This window comes from Ambystoma mexicanum, chromosome 10 (assembly GCF_040938575.1).
Source record: "Ambystoma mexicanum isolate Mex_15411 chromosome 10, UKY_AmexF1_1, whole genome shotgun sequence".
Taxonomy (NCBI): Eukaryota; Metazoa; Chordata; class Amphibia; order Caudata; family Ambystomatidae; genus Ambystoma; species Ambystoma mexicanum.
The window spans coordinates 111819946-111838101 of NC_090932.1; the positions used below are offsets into that span (position 1 = coordinate 111819946).

General features: G+C 46.6%; 1 protein-coding gene across 1 annotated transcript in view; it reads right to left on the bottom strand.

Annotated features, from left to right (window-relative positions):
* The window catches only part of DOCK5 (dedicator of cytokinesis 5), a 1209967-nt gene that overhangs the window by 415922 nt on the left and 775889 nt on the right, over positions 1-18156 (bottom strand). Inside the window, exons 32-33 of the mRNA XM_069617597.1 lie at positions 7573-7631; positions 5754-5908 (exon numbers count right to left, since the gene is read on the bottom strand). Of these exons, the coding sequence (XP_069473698.1) occupies positions 5754-5908; positions 7573-7631 (214 nt within the window). The remainder of the gene's footprint in view (positions 1-5753; positions 5909-7572; positions 7632-18156) is intronic.

An 18156-nucleotide genomic window follows, 5' to 3' on the forward strand; every position in this document is an offset into this window, starting at 1 on the left:
GGAGTCCTTGTCCCTGAGAAGCAAGTCACTCCCAGTGAGGTCCCACTTGCATAGACCATTAGGACAGGTCTTGCGAAGCGGGTTCACGTCCCTAGACTCACAGGGGGTGGCTGGCCTCTGGGGAGAAGGGACGAATTTGACCAGATTCGTCACACCATTCAATGACTTATATCCTCACAGGAGGCAAGTAACGTGATACAGTAAAGATGGAAGCAGTTACAAGTGATATTTGCGAACTTCAGCAAAGAATGGGGCTTTGTGCCCAAAGGTAACTGGAGCGACAATGCTTCTCCCTAGAATGTATCTGTAGCAGAGAAGTTACTAGTGTTGGTGATTTTTCAAAAGAGGAGATGCAACAATATTACTAGGTAAGTAAAATGCGTTCTTATCTTTCAGATGGTACTACCCAGGTTCGACGACCAAAAGGCAGTGGTATGGAACGGGAGGATGAAAAGAGATTTGTTCTCAGCGTTATCCCATGGAGAACAAGGGGAGGCAAATGCCTTGCGTTTACTCACTCACCTGACTTGATGGGCTGACTTGGAGGGGTAGGGGTGCAGTGGGAATTCGCTGGAGGTTGGATTTCCTGCAGTGAGGTGGGTAGGAGTTGCGGAGGCAAGGATTCTTCCGGTTGCGTCCAGGAGCGGAGTGCAACCCTTGGCTATGTAGAAATTCAAGATTCACCAAGCCCGCCCTCTTCAGGACACTTCACAGGGCGGGAAAGGAGAGTTTCAGCAACAGCCACCTTACACAGATGGCAGGCGTTTCCAGTCACGGTTGTATTAGTCCAAACAGAACAGGATCCCTTGAGGCTGTGATGCTGAAATTTCAGCAGGATGGTGACTTGTACTGCAAGCTTGCAACCACCAAAGTACCAGGTGCAAACGCAAAAATTCCGACGGATCTAGCGAGGTAGCCCACTGGAGAGTGGGACAGTCCACTGGGTGCTCCATGGGAAATTCCAACAGCTCAGTTGGCTTGACTCTCGAGAAAAGGTTGAGACTCGTTGGTCCCACCAGTCCGGGAGTTGAGACAATACACAGGGCCTTCTCAGATCAGGAAGTCCAACAGGGCTTTGCCAAGCCAGACGCAGGAAGGGATGCTGGGCCTCTTCAGGAGTCTTCTTCGGATCTTCAGTCAGCTGTTCTTCTGCAAGGGATTCTTGACTTCAATGCTATTCTGCAGAACTGGCTGCAGGAGTCCTCTACTTATCAAAAATTCAGCCTGGAAGCAAGTCCAAGTCCACCAATGGTAAGGATATGCACCATTGAAACAGTCAGTAGTTGTCCAGTCAGAGACAACTATTGGTTTCACTCGATGCATGCCTTTATATATCGGATTTCCTGACCTGGCAAGGCAGGAAGAAGGTCAAACAATAATATGACCAAAGAACAAGTGAAAATCTTGTGGCGTGGCCATTTTAAGGCCCTAGCCAACTTTAGTAGACATACTACAAATAACACAATGGTAAAAATATCTGCTGCCACCAGCTTGTCTTTAGGCCCATATAAAATTAACAAAAAATCCCAAGTGTAAAAGGCTTGGCTGATACAAAAGTTTCCCCATTGCACTGCATTGTAAGATGTGTGCAATGTTAAAAAGTAACAAGGGAAACAGTTTTCTAGTACTGATAGTCTGAAGGACTGATCAGTTTCCCCATAAATCAGCAAAAGGCCAGGGGAGTGAAGTTAGTAGCTTTACTCGCCCTAAAAAATTCAGAAAAATCAAAAACATTGGGGGTTTATAGAAACTATGGAGGGAAAGTTGGCAGAAGAGAACTCTTTCCTAACAGGAAGTAGTAGTACTATACTGTTGACTTAAATGGGAGACAGAATTCCCACACTCAGTTACCATTTAAGGGCTCACCAGTGCACTCAAAACTGAACAAATTAATCAAGGGTTTGTGTGAAGTTCAAAAAGACCTCACTCCCAAAAATCAGTTCAGGGTCTCAAAACGATTAGCAGATACGATGGCCCCTTCCCCCCACTGAAGTAGTTGGGCAAGTTAGAAAAAATAAAAAGGTTTCCCCAACACTGACCTTGCTTCCACCTATGTGTAACCCAGCCGTACATCAAATCACAGGGATGGAAGGCTATGCACAGAAAACCCAAATATCTTATCAGCACAGTACTGCTTTCACTTACTTAGGACCTTATTCAATGATGCTCACTTGTTCTTTCACTGGAGCCGAATACTTGCCCTTTCAAATCAATATATAAATTCTCTCCCACGTTAGCTCCAAAATAACCTCATCTTAGTGGGCACCTACAATGGCCTTTCAAAACAAGCACAGGAGTATAAAGTGTTCGATATTGATGAAAACAGCATTTGTCAGTAAAAGGGAAAACCTCAGGCATTAAATTAGATCATCCTCTGTCCATTGAGACTAGGGTGGGCGAGAAACTACAACTTTCATCAGAAACTATTACACAGACTTTAACCTGTTCAGGAAGGGTGAAACAGAAAAGACCTCAGTGGTGGGGCTGTAATTCTCGCCCTCATACCCCCCCCCTTCTGTTTTCCCTCCTAGGTCCCCTCTTCACCCCTCCCTGTTCCCTCTGTTTAATTGCTCTACTCTCCCTCTTTCCTCTCAGTTTCATTGCTCTACTTACTGTTTTGTTGGTTTGATTCATAATTGTAAATTGCTTCTACTGTTATAATGTTATATGTATCCAGTTGTTAAAATGTACAGCGTTTTGGAGTAAAGCGCTATATAAACAAAATAAATACAAATACAAAATACAAAGTAATGCAATCAAGACTATTGTAACATTCTGTGAAAGTATCCCCAAGGGAATGCAGACCTCAGTAGGTACAATAATGAAAATTCCCAATAGTCCCATCTAGGGTTTACCCCTACTTGGTCGAAAATGGTTGAATGTGGTGGAATGAGGATATGATTAACAAAGTATGGTTTGGGCCTTAACTTTCTGTGCAGAGTGTGGAGAGCTTCCCAAGCCAAAATGGAGACTTCCAAAAGGATCAGTGATTGGTCAGAAGTAAAAGAAAGGCATTGTTGGAACATTCTAAACCGCCTTTCATTGTCAGAAGCCCAGCTGGAAGGTCTTATGTTTGAAGCTCTTAAGATTTAGAAAACTTTAGTTAGGCCCTTGTGCCTAAAATTGTTTATTTGGATCAGGAAAGTGTTGGAGAATTAAGAAGAAACTTAGAAAACGTTCCAGTGAAAGAAAGAAGCAAGCTAAGTGAATTCTTTATATTTTATGGAACTTTGTGATATTCAAGCAGGAGTTAAATATCAATACCATTAATTAACTTGTTCCTGTTTTCTTAGTTTTTGTTTAATTAGTAGTTCATTTCGTTCTTTCAGAATTTATTTTAGAACTTCTAGAACTGTATTTAAATTTATTGAACTGCGTCACATTTTTTGCACCTGGCAAGTTGGAGTGTGGAGGTCTGTTTATCATTTTAGCGTCGTGTGTTTTTTCGGCCGTATAAAAGATTATTGAGTATTGTTCCATTTGACTGTAACAGTGCTTTTCTTAACGTCGGACTAGCGTTAGAAATCTTACACTGTCTGCGCAAGTGACAGTGTGGTAGCCACGCGACTCAGAGGCGTTATGTTTTATTTACTAACATTCTAACCTGGCGCGTGATCATCACTGGGCTGCCTCTTCAAGGATTAGTGTCCGGAACTGAGGAATTTCTTCTTTCCAGTTTGAACAATTCACATTAAGAAGAGTGGAATACTATTCCATTACGCATGCGCCCATGCCAGTTTCATTTTTGAACTCTATTCCTTGTTCATGTGCGCATCCATTTTAGAAGGAGAAAACAATATCTTCACGCATGCGCATACTCTGGTTAAAAGAACGCTTCTTTTATGAGCGATCTTCTTTGCAAGCAAAAGATCCAATTAATGAACACTTTATATATTCAGGAAACAAACAGTTTTAAATTGAATAGCGAGAGTGTCATTTTTGGAATTTGTGTTGAAGCTAGAAATTAATACGAACAACAGGTATTATATTTCCAGCGGGTTGTTTGGGTAAATGACATCTAAACTGCTAGAAGATTAACTCATTAAACTGAGAGAGATTAGCAGTTTTTCAATACCGAATTGAAGAAATTAGTAAGAGCATCTGAGACTATTTTTCTGTTTTCTTCAGTAGAATTCACACACGTCCTCTACGTTATTCACAGAGGATAATCAGGTATGGTGGCGTGTTTATTTACTTAAATTGATAAAGAGAAGTCAGAGCCAAGGAATTCAAAGGTTAGTGACTAAAGTGAATTTGTTGTTATTTTTACCAACAGGTTGACAGATAAAGAAGCTGAGCAAAACCTGAAGTTTATTATTTTGTCCCATTTTCCCCCTTTCCCTTGGGGGTGCTCTCAACTGAACTGTTTGATACCAGTTAAGAGGTTAGCATCCAAAGGGGACTGCGGGGGTTCAGCAGCTTCCGGGGACAACATCAGATTTGAGTAAGCCTGACACTTCCCTCTGTTTAATTGCTCTACTCTCCCTCTTTCCTCTCATTTTAATTGCTCTACTTACTGTTTTGTTGGTTTGATTCATAATTGTAAATTGCTTCTACTGTTATAATGTTATATGTATCCAGTTGTTAAAATGTACAGCGTTTTGGAGTAAAGCGCTATATAAACAAAATAAATACAAATACAAAATACAAAGTAATGCAATCAAGACTATGGTAACATTCTGTGAAAGTATCCCCAAGGGAATGCAGACCTCAGTAGGTACAATAATGAAAATTCCCAATAGTCCCATCTAGGGTTTACCCCTACTTGGTCGAAAATATCTGACCTTTCACAATTGTACCTATTTTATTTGGTCTTTTTTTTGTCAAAAATGTGGGTGAAGAGATCACGCAACCCCTCGACCCCACTTCGCCCCACCTTAACCTATTCTCTTTACCCTTCCCCAGATATTTATTTTAATGTGACCAAAAAAACAATCAAAACAATTCGGTCAAATTGAAAAGGTCAAATGTTTTTCGATCAAATAGGCTAATACCCCATTTATCCCATGTTTTGAAATAGCTTGTCTAATTCAGAAAGTCTACTAGGGCAATACCCCTGTATAGATGGCAAACCGTTTTAATGGTATACCCTAGAAATGATAGAATTATCCACCAAGAAGAATCTATAATAATGCCCAGTTGCAAAAAGTATTAACCAGATTAACCAGGAGCTTAGCTTTTGCTGTTCATAGTATTAGTTTGACACGCCTCCCAAAAGGCATTCGACGAGAAGGAAACTAGCTTCATTTTGATACGAATTTAAGGACTTTCAATTTTTACCATTCCAACAATTAAGACCTCTAGATCGAGGCAGGCTTCCTTGTCACGGGACAATGAGTGACCCGCAAGTTATTTCCCCAGGTGAGATATCAAGGGCAAAAAGTTGAGGGTGTGCATTATCCCAAGTGACAATGACCTCTCCCGAGGTGGGGACCTGGAGCACTCCCCTCCCATTCGTTCATGAGAGCTGTCAGCAGGGAACGGGAGGGGAGCACAGAGGCAGTGGAAAAGAGGAGCAGCTTGTTTGCCATGCAGTCCAAAATGGCCAGCATGTGCTTGGTTATTAATTATCTGTAGTCTATTGTCCATTATCAGTCCTCATGTACTTTTCATTCGATGTAGTGCTTAAGAAGCACTGTACTCTACTGCACAGGTTCTTGTTATTTTCTAGAAACCCACTGTTGAGCAATTTCTTCCATGGCTCAGCACCCCCTTCCCAGGGGCGGTCCCACAGATTTTCCCACTGTTCTCACCATATGGAAGTTGCGGTTCCCGCTGAAGTTGAATTCGTACTGCATCATGTCGAAGAAGATGGGGATAGTGGCTTTACGCAGTTCAGGTTCAGGCACTAGTGTGACTTCCAAGATGGGACCCACCATGGCAGGAATAAACTTGATCTTGTGGGGGCCTGAAACAAGAGATTTGAGGTTTACATATAAATGAAATTTCACAGCAGTGCCTCAGACGGGCCAATCCACTTCAACACGGGCCCTGACAAAATGAATGTTCATTCTTGAACAGATCAGTCTGCCCATCACAAGCTGCACACCCGCAGCTTGACCTGCAGAAGTAAGGGACTCAAAATGGAGCTCAACTAAAAGGTCCTTTGTTACCACTACCACTCGACTACCTCCTCAATCCCCTCCCTCCACCCGAAGCAGAGTGCATGTAAAATCTCACACCTAGCTGGGAACACTATACCTATTTCTACAATCAAAGCACAGACAAAGATCTACTTCACTTCTAACTCCATTAATTCCTCCCCTTAAGTGCAGATAAGGCCTTGACTTGTTTCTGATCTGAAGGTGGCCACAAGGCTGCCGCCCAATCCCGTCATTACTGCTTCTTCGGGCAGTGAAAATGACCGGCCTCTTATCACTCCACTCTAATCTAATCTTCTCCACCTTCTCTGTCCCTCCCTATTTAAATGTATGTATGGGTTAATAAAGCACAAGCTTGGTCGGGAAGCAACTGAGTGCTATGAATAAGGGACGCATCAAGGGGTTTACAGATATGGTGCCGGGGTAGCTGTAATGGGTAGGGCATGCATGGAGATATGTGAGCTCTGGAGGGGGGAAGAGATAGGGTTAAAAGTTGTGACCGGCAAAATGTTATATGAAGAGTAAGGTCTATAGGCCCTTCCTGAAGTGTAGGATGGAGGGGGCAGCCTATTATGCATTAGTAACTTGTTCCGGAGACAGGGTGCATAGCAAGAATAGGCCTGTTTCCTAGTGGTTTCCCCTCTTGCATTTGTTTTCAGTCTGGCAATGTCATGGCTTCTGGTGGTGCGTTGACATCTGGAGAGGAGTTTCTTGACCAGGTAGAATGGTGCTTTGGTCATGACCACTTTGTAGGTGATACAGGTTTGAATGGGATACGTGCAAAACTCGCCCTCCACCCTTGCAGGGGTAAAAAGAAAATCTATGAAAGGATCAGTTCCCGGTGCGAGAGTTGCACAGGGATGCGAAAAGGATAACAATTAGAGAAAAGGACCTGCTTGACCACCACGGCCCGGGCCTTTATGGTGGTGCTCCCCTTACAGCGCCCAATTCACTTCTGCTACCCAGGTAACACTCTTGTCGCCACCGGCCCCAGGCTCAGCTATTTAGCAGCACTCTCCACAGCGGGGTGCACCCATTTTAAGCCCTCCTAGGCTGCCTATAATTAAAGGGGCCGCCCCCATCAGGTGGCCCACCATCGCTCCCAGGGCCACACCTAGCAGATGTGGCCCAGGTTAAAGAGAGTTGTGGAGTCCCCCCACACTGCATCCAAATGCTAGGCTGCACTTTGCATACACAGCCCAGCCCATGTAAAGACTATGGGGCTCACACATGCTGCTGCTGCCTGCTGAATCCCTGTACATAAGAGCTGCTTGCAAGAACCATCTCAAGAGAGCGTCAAGACACAGGAGAATATCATGAAAGAGCAGCAATATGGACCTCCACTGGTTATTATGCTGGTTCGTCCATTTTTTGCTGCACTGCAATTTGCATGTTCAACATGGAATGAAGAAAACACTGGCTTCGGTCTAATCATCATATTCACCCGTGAATGCTATGCCACGTCACTTACCAAGGTTAAACCACATATCTTTAATCCTGAAGCCGATTTCTTTCCTCATGTCTCCATACCTTGAATAAAATATGTCAACATTAATTTGCTGCAAGATAAAGCAAAACAATATTCTCCCAACCCTTCAACACTTAAACACCAGAGTAAGAGTTCCATTAACGTTGAGGTGGAGGCCACATTTTAAGTATGCCGGGAAATAAAACATTACCTGCAAACTATATTTGTAAACTTAATTTCGCTAAATGTTTGTGTGTTCGCATCAAGATTCTGTCGATGTTGATTAGGAGTTCTTAGCCCATGTTGACACAAATTCTATGTCAAGACTCGGAGGCTGTGATTATACTCTTTACTTCTTGAGAAGCCAATAATAAAACTGAATGAACAACAAACTGACAATTAACTCTATATACCAAGGTGACATGAGTGAATCTGTAGTTTGTGCTTCATAGGTTTAATTCCTTCACTGGATCCCTCTAGTCCAATCACATTCCACAGTCCACCATCAACTTCGATAATTCCTCCTCTTTCTTTGCTGCTCGAACAGCTGATCTAAGTGAATTTATAATTCTTTAATAACGTGTGATTGTGACTAGGATATTAGAATCTGAATGTGATTATGAAGCGCAGTGTGACTTCTGGGCCGCAGCGCAGTCACTACTTGGTGGAGCTTATCTGCACTAGGGAACGCGACGGGAACGAAAAGCTCCAGCGTTCGAAGCCTCGGTAGGAGGCAATGCTGCACAGAAGTTCGCGCCGGGACCTCAGAGGTTCTGGCGCCATTGCAAACTTCCGTGGACAGAGTGAGAGGATTGTAATTACGCACAGAGTGCACTGACGGGCATATTATAATTAATTGATTGAGCGGAGAGCTCCTATTGTCAATCAAATTTCCTCAGATCACGGAGGAACATAATTACTGCACACCACCTAGTGGCCTCAAGTGAGCACTGCAGCATCATCTGCAACAGGTGCAGGGGGAGACAGATGGGCACAGCCCCAAAACAAACTGCAAAACAAGAACATATGATTGCCCCAAGGAGGAGGTGAGGATATCGATATTTTTTTTTTCTGGCAGGCCCAGCCCCAAGCAATTCTGAGAAAGGTGAAATTAGATCTGCTTAGCTTCAAAGAAAAGGGTTTTGACGGGGGCATCCCAGGATAACTGCATAAAGACAAGGCACAGCCTCTAATATGAGTAGATACTCAGACGAAGACTCGGAAGGCCCACACAAGAGTACTGAGTGCCAGCAGAGGCCCCAGGAGAGAAAAAGGGGGCATTATGGAAGCCCTGGCAACTTTCTCTCAGGGTATGGCGGAACTGAGGAAAGCACGCAGGTACAGATGGGGAAAAAAAAAGAAAACCTGTGGGGCTCGCCACGGAAGAAGAGTGGCAAAAGAAAGGCGAGGTCAAGAGCCAGATATGACAATGTAACTCAGAGGGCACCTCTGACGATGACTGCATGAGCAGCGAAGAGTCGGACGAGCACAACTCTCCAGAATCGCGTACCTCCACCTCAAGTGAAGAACAAGAGCCCAGGGCCAAGAGAGGCAAACCTGCAAATGAGGAGCCTCGGGGAGACTGGTGCGACCCGGATGCTTTGGTACACCCAAGGTCATCAGAATGGGACCCCCCAGAGAATATTACATCCTACTTGAAAAAGCGACAGAGCCCCACTGAGTAAAGAGGCAAGGAGCAAAATGAGGGCAGAATGCCCCAGACCTAGAGTGCCAGAGACACCCGAAATCGACAAGCGGATGTTAACCTTTATGAGAAGGTATGGCAGGGATGTCAAGAAAGGCATAGACCATGGAGATCCTGCCAGGACAAATTACTGGACGTGGTTGGACCAATCACGAGAATATGGCAGCTAGCAGAGGAGGCTAAGCAAAAGAAGGATGCTATCGACCCAGAGAAACTTTCCGGCTGGGCCCAGAGGGCAATCTCTCTTCTGTGAAACGCAAATAGCTCGATAGCCATGGAGAGAAGATCTATTTTAATGAAAATAAACTTAAAGCTAGGAGAGCTGGCACCAACAGAAGTAGCGGCAGCGGGCAAAGGCAAATTATTTGGGGAGACTTTCATAAAAGAACTTGGCGAAGTTTGCCAGCACGTATGCCTCTATGGACAAGGCATAGGCCTCCCTCAAGAACATTTTCGGGAGAACGTTTTTTGATAAGGCTGGCATAGGCAAGGGCTGCTCGGCCAGCCGGTACCCATATCACAGCTCCTCCAGTTATAGAACACACTGGAGAGAGCAGGAAGACCGACAGGCCAATCCTTTCTTCCCTTCCAGAGGAAGAGGCAGGAGAGGCAGCAGCAACAGCAAAATGGCACAGGTGAGAGGAAAAGGTGTGCTAGCAGAAGCGTTAGAAGCGTGGATACCTCCATTGGGAGGGAGAGTGGCGCTGCCCCCGCAAAGTTGTTTCGAAATTTCCTCAGATGCATGGGTTCTGCAAACGGTTAAGGGTTTTGGCTTGAAATTCTGGCAAGAACCAATGCAAGAATTCCCTCCCAAACAGATTAGGTTCAACAGAGAAGGCAATGTACTACTAGACAGAGAGGCAGAACAGCTGAAAATAAAAAAGGCGATAGGCCCAGCCAGAGGAGACCAAAAGGAATTTGTAAGCAACTTTTTTTTGGTGAAGGGCAAACACAAAGTCAGACCAGTGATACATCTCAGAGCACTGAATTCATTATTGGTACACAGACATTTCAAAATGCAAGAAATCCATCTACTGAGGGACATTCTACAGAAAGGAGACTGATGGATCTGTATCGTCAGGTAAGCATCCCTGAGATCTGTCCTCACTAGCTGACGATATAGATCCATCAGAGCCAGAAGAGGCTATTGCAGTCCCTCTGGAAGGGACAGAACTGGGAATCCACAAGTTTACCCTTCGGTCTAGCTTCAGCCCCTTGGTGCTTCAACAAACTGATGAAGCTGGTGGTGGGGCACCTCGGAGAACAGGGAATCAGATTAACTATATAACTGTACAATATATGCATAATGTGCCAGGACAATGAAATGATAGTGGAACAGGTTAAGAAAGCGACAGAATTGTTGCAGCGACTAGGATTTCTGATCAACTGGGAGAAATTGGAATTAGATCCAGCCCAGTCAATGGAATTCTTGGGGTTCATTCTGGAAACGGTGCAAGGGACCCTCAGTCTAACCCTAGAGAGGGTGAACTATCAAAAGAGAGATAAAGAACATGATGACAAGGGAAATAATTTCTCTAAGAAAGAGCCAGACTGGTAGGCCGACTGTCATCTTCGATTCAGGCAATTTTTCCAGGCCTTCTGCATTACAGGGCGTTGCAACGGTTGAAGATATCAGGAAAAGACTATCCTACGAACAGAGAGTACCCATTTCTCAGGAAGCGAGAACAGAGCTAGGATGGTGGTATCACCACATGGAAGCTTGGAATGGCAGGGTGATATTTGGCTCCTCCCGGACATGGTAATAGAGTCGGACGCCAGCCGCTGAGGCTGGGGAGCCAGATGTGGCGACCAGTCGACCGGGGGGAGATGGTTGAGCGAGGAACTAGACCTCCATATCAACTGTCTCAAACTGTTAGCAGGATCCTTTGCAGTCCGTTGTTGGACTCGGGAAGGAGCGAGATGCGCCAACCTGCTGAAGATGGACAACGTCAGCAGTCGGGTACATAAACCGACTGGGAGGAGGGACGAGATTCAGAATGCTGGTGGAGATAGCCAAGCACTTATGTCACCAGAGAGGCATCAGTGTAACGGTGGAGCATCTACCGGGGGACCAGAACCAGATTGCAGACTGGAAATCGAGGAGACTCCAGCGATTGGCAGCTGGAGGATTCAGTCTTCCAGGAGATCATGCGTCAGCGAGGTCTGTGTCAGACGGACATGTTTGCTTCGAGGCGGATCTCCAGGTATTTCAGCTGGAGACCCGACCCAGAAGCGGTAGCGACGGATGGCTTTCTTTAGGGGATGGGATTTGGGGGATCAGCGACGGAATACACTTTTTAAAAAAAAAAACATTTTTATTAATTCATTTCAACCAAACAATACAAACCAAACAGGCAGTGCAAATATCAACAGTTCCATTGTACATTGCTTACTTCTAGCCATTGCTTCCCTTATCCCCCCCCTTATGAGCCTATTACTTTACACACTGTTTCTGCGTCCTGTGGTAGGGTCTCTCCTTCCATGGGTTCTGCCGGGTCTCGTATTGACCCAAACAGCTCTGCTATTATTGATTTCCAGGCCTTTAGGGACTCTGTCTCCCCCCCCCCCGCATTGCTCGTTTCTTGCCATACCGTGGTTTCTGCCTCCACCCATTTCTGCAAATCTTTCCACCACACCTCCAATCTCGGTCTGTGGCATGTCTTCGACCCCATGGCGATTCTCCTCTTTGCAAGCACATATGCCAGATCTTACAGTTTACCCACATGCTTGAGCTTCTGTGATCTTGGGAACCCCCCGAGCAAACAGGCGCCCACTGTGTCCACTACAATCTTGACCCCCTTTTCTTCCAGTTTCCGCTTTACGTCGCTCCAAAAGCGTTCAATGACTGGGCATGAGCAGAACATATGCACCATACCCGTGTTCTCCTCATCACACTTGGGGCATGCTTGCTATCCTGCCTCGATATCCTCTGGGGTGTCATATATGCCCTGTGCATAATATACAGTTGTATCTGTTTCAATCTCGCATTTCTAGATACCTTTTTGTGATACCCCTGAGCCCGTTCCCACATCCCGTCCTCCATCGGGGCTCCTACTTCCGCTTCCCAATCTAGTCTCAACTGTGTGACCTCCTCCCCCACTTCGAACATCAGCATCTCATATAGTCTAGATATCTCATGGCCCCCTTTCGCTATGTCATATATCATATCTATGGTGGCGTCCGGTTCTTCCGCCAGCACCATTTTGGGCCATATTCCCTTGATTCTTGGTAACATTCTGTGATACGTAATGTACTGGCCCGCGTGCAACCCAGTTTCTTCCCGCAGCCCCTCAAAGGTAATAATGGAACCCTCCCGCCAAATATCACCCATTGTTGCTAACCCAACCGGTTCCCAGTGATTTCTGATCATCATCCTTAGCTGTTCATCTGCCCCTGTTAATGCAACCAGTGGTACCTGCGGAGAGAATGGGGACGGGTTCTCCATCATCTGGCATGCCCTATGCCACATCTTCCACCCTAGTAACATCATTTTAGGGCGCCCTTTCATTTCTGCCTTGGGTACCCACATCATATCTTTCAAATAAAATGGTGCACAATCTCGTCCAAACAGCCTGGATTCAGAGGCCTCTTCATCAGAGAGCCATTTGGCAACATACTGCAACTGGCTCGCTACATAATAAACCTCATAGTTGGGCAATTTTATCCCTCCTTTTTCGTAGAAATTCTGTAGCTTACATAGCGCAACTCTGTTCCGTGTGCCATGCCACAGGAAATCCCTGCACATACTGTTCAGTTTGGTGAAGACTTCTTAGGTATCAGGTATGGTATGTTCCCAAAGTAGTGCAGGAGCCTAGGCAGGACCACCATCTTGAGCATTGCTCCACGCCCCATCATTGCCAAGGGCAACTTCACCCAAAATCGCATGCAATTTTCAATTTTTTTAATGGCCACCTCCTTGTTGCACCTATGCTCCTATTCCACTGTGTGGTATAGGTCTATCCCTAAGTACCGAAATGTACTGACCGCCCATGGCACCTGCAATACTGGTACCTGCTCCAATGGAATCCCTTTGTACCCACCTAGTGGGAACATGCTAGACTTCTGGGGGTTCACCGTTATACCAGACAACCCCGCATATCTCTCCATTACTTCTAGAATGTATTGGAGATTTTCTTCCGGGTGCCGCAAGTACAACAGCATGTCATCTGCGTATAGGGAGATCAAATGTCGTTCCCCCCTTCGCCTCAATCCCTATGGTATCATATTGTTGTCCCAGGTATATTGCTAGAGGTTCCAGGGCCAGTATGTAGAGCATTGGAGACCACGGACATCCCTGTCTGGTGCCCCTGCGAAGCTGCCATCTTTCCAATATCACTGATCCTGTCTTAACTCTAGCCAGCAGTTCCCTATACAGTATTTCTGCCCACCGTACATATCCAGGCCCCAACCCATAGCACTCCAGGGCCGCCACCAGCCATGGCCACTTGACTGAATCAAAGGCCTTTAATGCGTCCAAGGACACAATTGCCATTTCACCTGCGTTTTCGCTACCCCTCTCAATAATTCATTGGAGTCGTCTATGATTATTAGAGATGGTCCTGTTTGGGACATAACCCGTCTGATCAGGGTGTATTAGTCTACCAATAACCCTCTTCAATCTATTTGCCAAGACAGCCGTCAATATCTTGCTGTCTCGATTCAGCATTGACAAAGGTCGATAGGAGCTGCAGCTGTGCCCAGGCTTATTAGGTTTGGGAAGCGGTACTATAATCGCTTCTCAGTGACTCTGGCAAGCTTCCCGTCTCAAACACTTCATTTAACATTTCTAACAGTGGGGGGAGGACCTCTTCCATGTATACTTTATAAAATTCACCTGGAAGTCCATCTGCCCCCGGAGTCTTGCTAGCAGGCAACTGCCTCACCACCTCCCCCAGTTCTTCTAGGGTAATTGGTGCATCTAGCTCCTCCTTCTCTTCCGCACTTATCTTTGGCAATCCTATATCCTCCGATGTTTCTATTATCGTAGCGCGACTGCTCTTAACATCGTCTCCATATAATAGCTTATAATAGTCTGCTAACTCCCTCTTGGGTGTCCGCTACGCTACCGTCTTCCCTCATTATGGTCCTGCTTGTGACTCTGGGGGTCTCACTCTTATATAGCCACGCCAAGAGTCTTCCTGGTTTATCACCTCGCGCATGCTGTCTCTATATATTTTTTTATAATTGAGGTTACACAATCTATCCCAGTACTCCGCGCATTTTTGCTGTAGTAGGAGTATCAATTCTGACTTCTCCTCAGTGCCATCTTCGCCCCTTAAAGCCTCTTCTAGTTTCTCCTCCGTCTCTCGTAGATCGGCTAGAATCCCACCTTGTAGACCTTTAGGTTTTGCTATGGCTACCCCTCTCATCACAACTTTAAAGGCCTCCCACAGTGTTCCTGCCGAGTCCACACTACCAGTATTCGTCTCAAAATAAGTTTACAATCTCCTCCCTCATGTCCTCCCTAAAAAAAGGGGTCTCTCAGCACTTCCGCTCGTAGGCGCCATGTCGGAATCCTCGCTCTCGGGGGGCAGTATTGCCATCCAAGGATCAGGGGCGAGTGGTCTGAAAGGACCCTTGCTTTATATTCTATTTGTGTAATCCCTCATCACTTCAGGTGTAGTAAAGCCATAGTCCAACCTCGTGTGTAACTGCTGCGGGGCAGAATAATGCGAATATTGCCTCTCCTGGGGGTGTCTCATTCTCCATGCATCTTTTAGACCAAAGACACTCAGCAATGTCTGTAGCGCTTTGGCGGCATGGGCAGGTCTATCCATCTTTCCATCCGATCTATCCACCCTTGGGTTCAGTACGCAGTTAAAGTCCCCTCCCCAAATCACCACGCTCCCCACACACGTGCTCAGATTAGTACACAATGTTCTGATGTACGCCGCCGTGTTCTGGTTCGGAGCGTACGTATTTACTATGCTCATCTCCCTATTTTCCACCAGTCCCCTCAATATAACCATCCTTCCATCGGTCTCAGCTACCTCTTGCAACCGCTGAAATGGGACATGTGGCGCCACCCAAATAAGCACACCCCTGGCATAAACAGAATAGGATGAGCCCACCATCACCCCCTTCCACTTCCCAGCAATCGTATCCATTCTCTCCCGTGTCAGGTGGGTCTCTTGCAGCAGTGCAATGTCTATTTTTTGCCTACGTAGATACAACATGACTTTATTTCTCTTTAGATAACTATTGAGCCCCCTTACATTCCATGTAACTATTTTAAAGGTCCCCCATGGCTTATTCGAGTTCTATTCCTCCTCCCACAGGTGCAGTCTAAATCTAAGTTCCAGTCCATTCTGTATGGGCTTGTTCCCCGGTTTAAACTCCCCCTAACAAAAAACACACTAAACTCCCCGTTGCCCTCCCCCCCACATCCCATCCCCAACATTACCCCCCTCAACTGTTGCCCAGCTCCATCACTGGATCTCAGGCACCCCCGCATCTAGCTCTTTCTGGCTCTCGCCTGTACTCGAAGCTCCGCAGGGTGAGGTCGCCCTAGTGGCTAACCTACTGCTACTACTAGTATTGCTCGGGGGGTAGGGTGCTTTCATCCTGCCGCTCCTGTTTGCTTCAGTTCAACCACACATTGCAACTCAATTTACGTATGTATACACGCTGCTATATCCTAGTTCCTTAAGTTCGACACAGTCAACGGTATCCCAGCCAAATATCAACTTAATCTTAATCTCTATCATAGTCACTGCTGGGGTACCCGCTCTGCTTCATATCAATATACATGCAATATCCAAATCACTTATCGTGTTCCTCTTGAGCCTGCTCCGTATCTGTTTCCGGGCAACCCTGAAGGTCCATCCAGGTCGTTGCTTCTTCCGGAGTGTCAAAAAAGTACATCTTGCTTTTGTGCAACACTTTCAATTTCGCAGGGTACAGAAGCATGCATTTTATTCCAGCCATACGTAACCTCCTTTTGATTTCCACATAGCTGTACCGTTGCCTCTGGACCAACATTGTATAGTCAGGATACGCTGTGATGGTGCTTATAGCCCTTTCAATCGTTCCCCCTTTACGAAAGTACTCCAATATCTTCTTGCAATCTTTATAGTTCAGTATCTTTGCGATTATTGCCCGGGGAGGGACCCCAGGCTTCGGCTTCCACATAAGGGCTGTGTGTGCACACTCCACTGCAAATCCTTGTGAGAGTTTTTCGGCCCCTATTTCTTTTAAGAGTAGGTTCTCAACGTAGTCTGTAAGGTCTTGGCCTTCCTCCCCCTCCGGCAGGCCGACCACGCGGATGTTGGTCCTTCTTGCTCTCCCTTCCGCTTCCTTTGCATGATTCTCCAGGCTAGCTACCTGTTGCTTCAGTACGTGAACCTCCTTTGCATTGTTGGTGCTAGTATCCGTGTTGGTTTTCACCGCACTCTCCAGGCTGCTCGTTCTCTCTGCCAACACCCTAACTTCTTGTCGTAGCAGGGTGACTTGTAAGTCTACTGCGTCTATTTTAGCCTCCAGGGAAGAGCGCAAGTCTGACATCGCTATCCCCCATGAGTCTCTCAGCTCCGTAATAGCCGCTAATATCTGGTGATTTTCAGTCGCTACGGTGCTCTCCACCGGTGCTGTCACGCCTTTGGGTGCTGTGGTCGCAGGAGATTGTTGCGTTTTGGCGAATGCTTCCATTGTGGATGGATTGTTCTTGTTCTTGCTTACGGCCCCTCGCCCTGCCCTCTTGCGGCCTCAGTTATGTGTCTGAGGTTGCTTGGTCTCAGGTGTATCAATCCTGCTCCTCTGTTTTGATGCGGCACAAGTGTATCGCTCTAGGTCTGGGGCAATTATCCAAGAGGGGCCCCTGTATAATCTTGCGTTTGCTGAGCTATTTCCCGGAGTGGGTTGTGTCCTCCCACGTTTCAAATTGTCTTGCTGCGTCTTGGAGACTACTCTTTTCCCTTATCGTTATCACCTAGCTTTTGGGCTCTTTGTGCTCTTCACACCACTGTCTGTATCCGCAGCAGTCTCTCTTACATCATCATCAGCTTGAAACCACCCTATATGCCGTGCCTCTCTGTGGTGGCGTCCACTTCTTGGCTCTTTGACTCCTTGGTGGTCATCTGCTTGTCTTCAGCCCCCCAGAGTGCCCACAGCTCCCAATATTGTACTCCCTTTTGTCTGTAGGAGCACAAGATCACCTCCATCAGTGCCAGCCCAGTGGTCTGTTAATGTGTCCTCCAGTAGCCGTTGCTACAAGGTGCCCGTCTCCACTGTTATCAGCTGCAGATATTATTAATGAGCAGCCGCCTTTTGCATCAGCTGCCCTTTCTGCTGCAGTCACAATGCTCTGTCCTCCAGCTCGACTCACACGCGCCTCCGTCTTCTGTGCAGCCGTCCCGAACTCCTACATCCCAGTCCAGGCATCCGCTATTAATGTTGCCCCGCGTTCCCGCTACAATGTATCATGTAGTTCTGGTGCGCGTCGCTTGTTCTCCGCACAAGGAAGCTTTCGGATGGCCGCTCCTACTGATCCCTGTCCGCGGCGCCCGGCCGCATCAGCCTCACGCAGCCAGCTCCCACCGATGGAACTCTCGGGGAGCCCTACCCGCGCTACAGTATCTCTTCAATTCACCGCTCACAGGCTTGCCGCACCCTGCTGCTCAACGCGAGCTGCTACTGTAATAAACAGATGCTCCGCTGGGCGCCCTGTCTGGAGCGAGCTCTTCGCTCACTGCTCACAGCCCAGCTCCATGATTTCGGTGGTCAGGGGTCTCGATGCCTTTGTTGTCCGCCATTTTGTGGGAATCCGTGCCCACCAAGTCACACGCAGAAAAGCCAATATCTTGGGCATGCTTACACCGATATGCTGGTCGTTTGCTGCTGTCGTGGGGCACACATTCCGACGCCTTTGCTAGTATTTTCAGGAA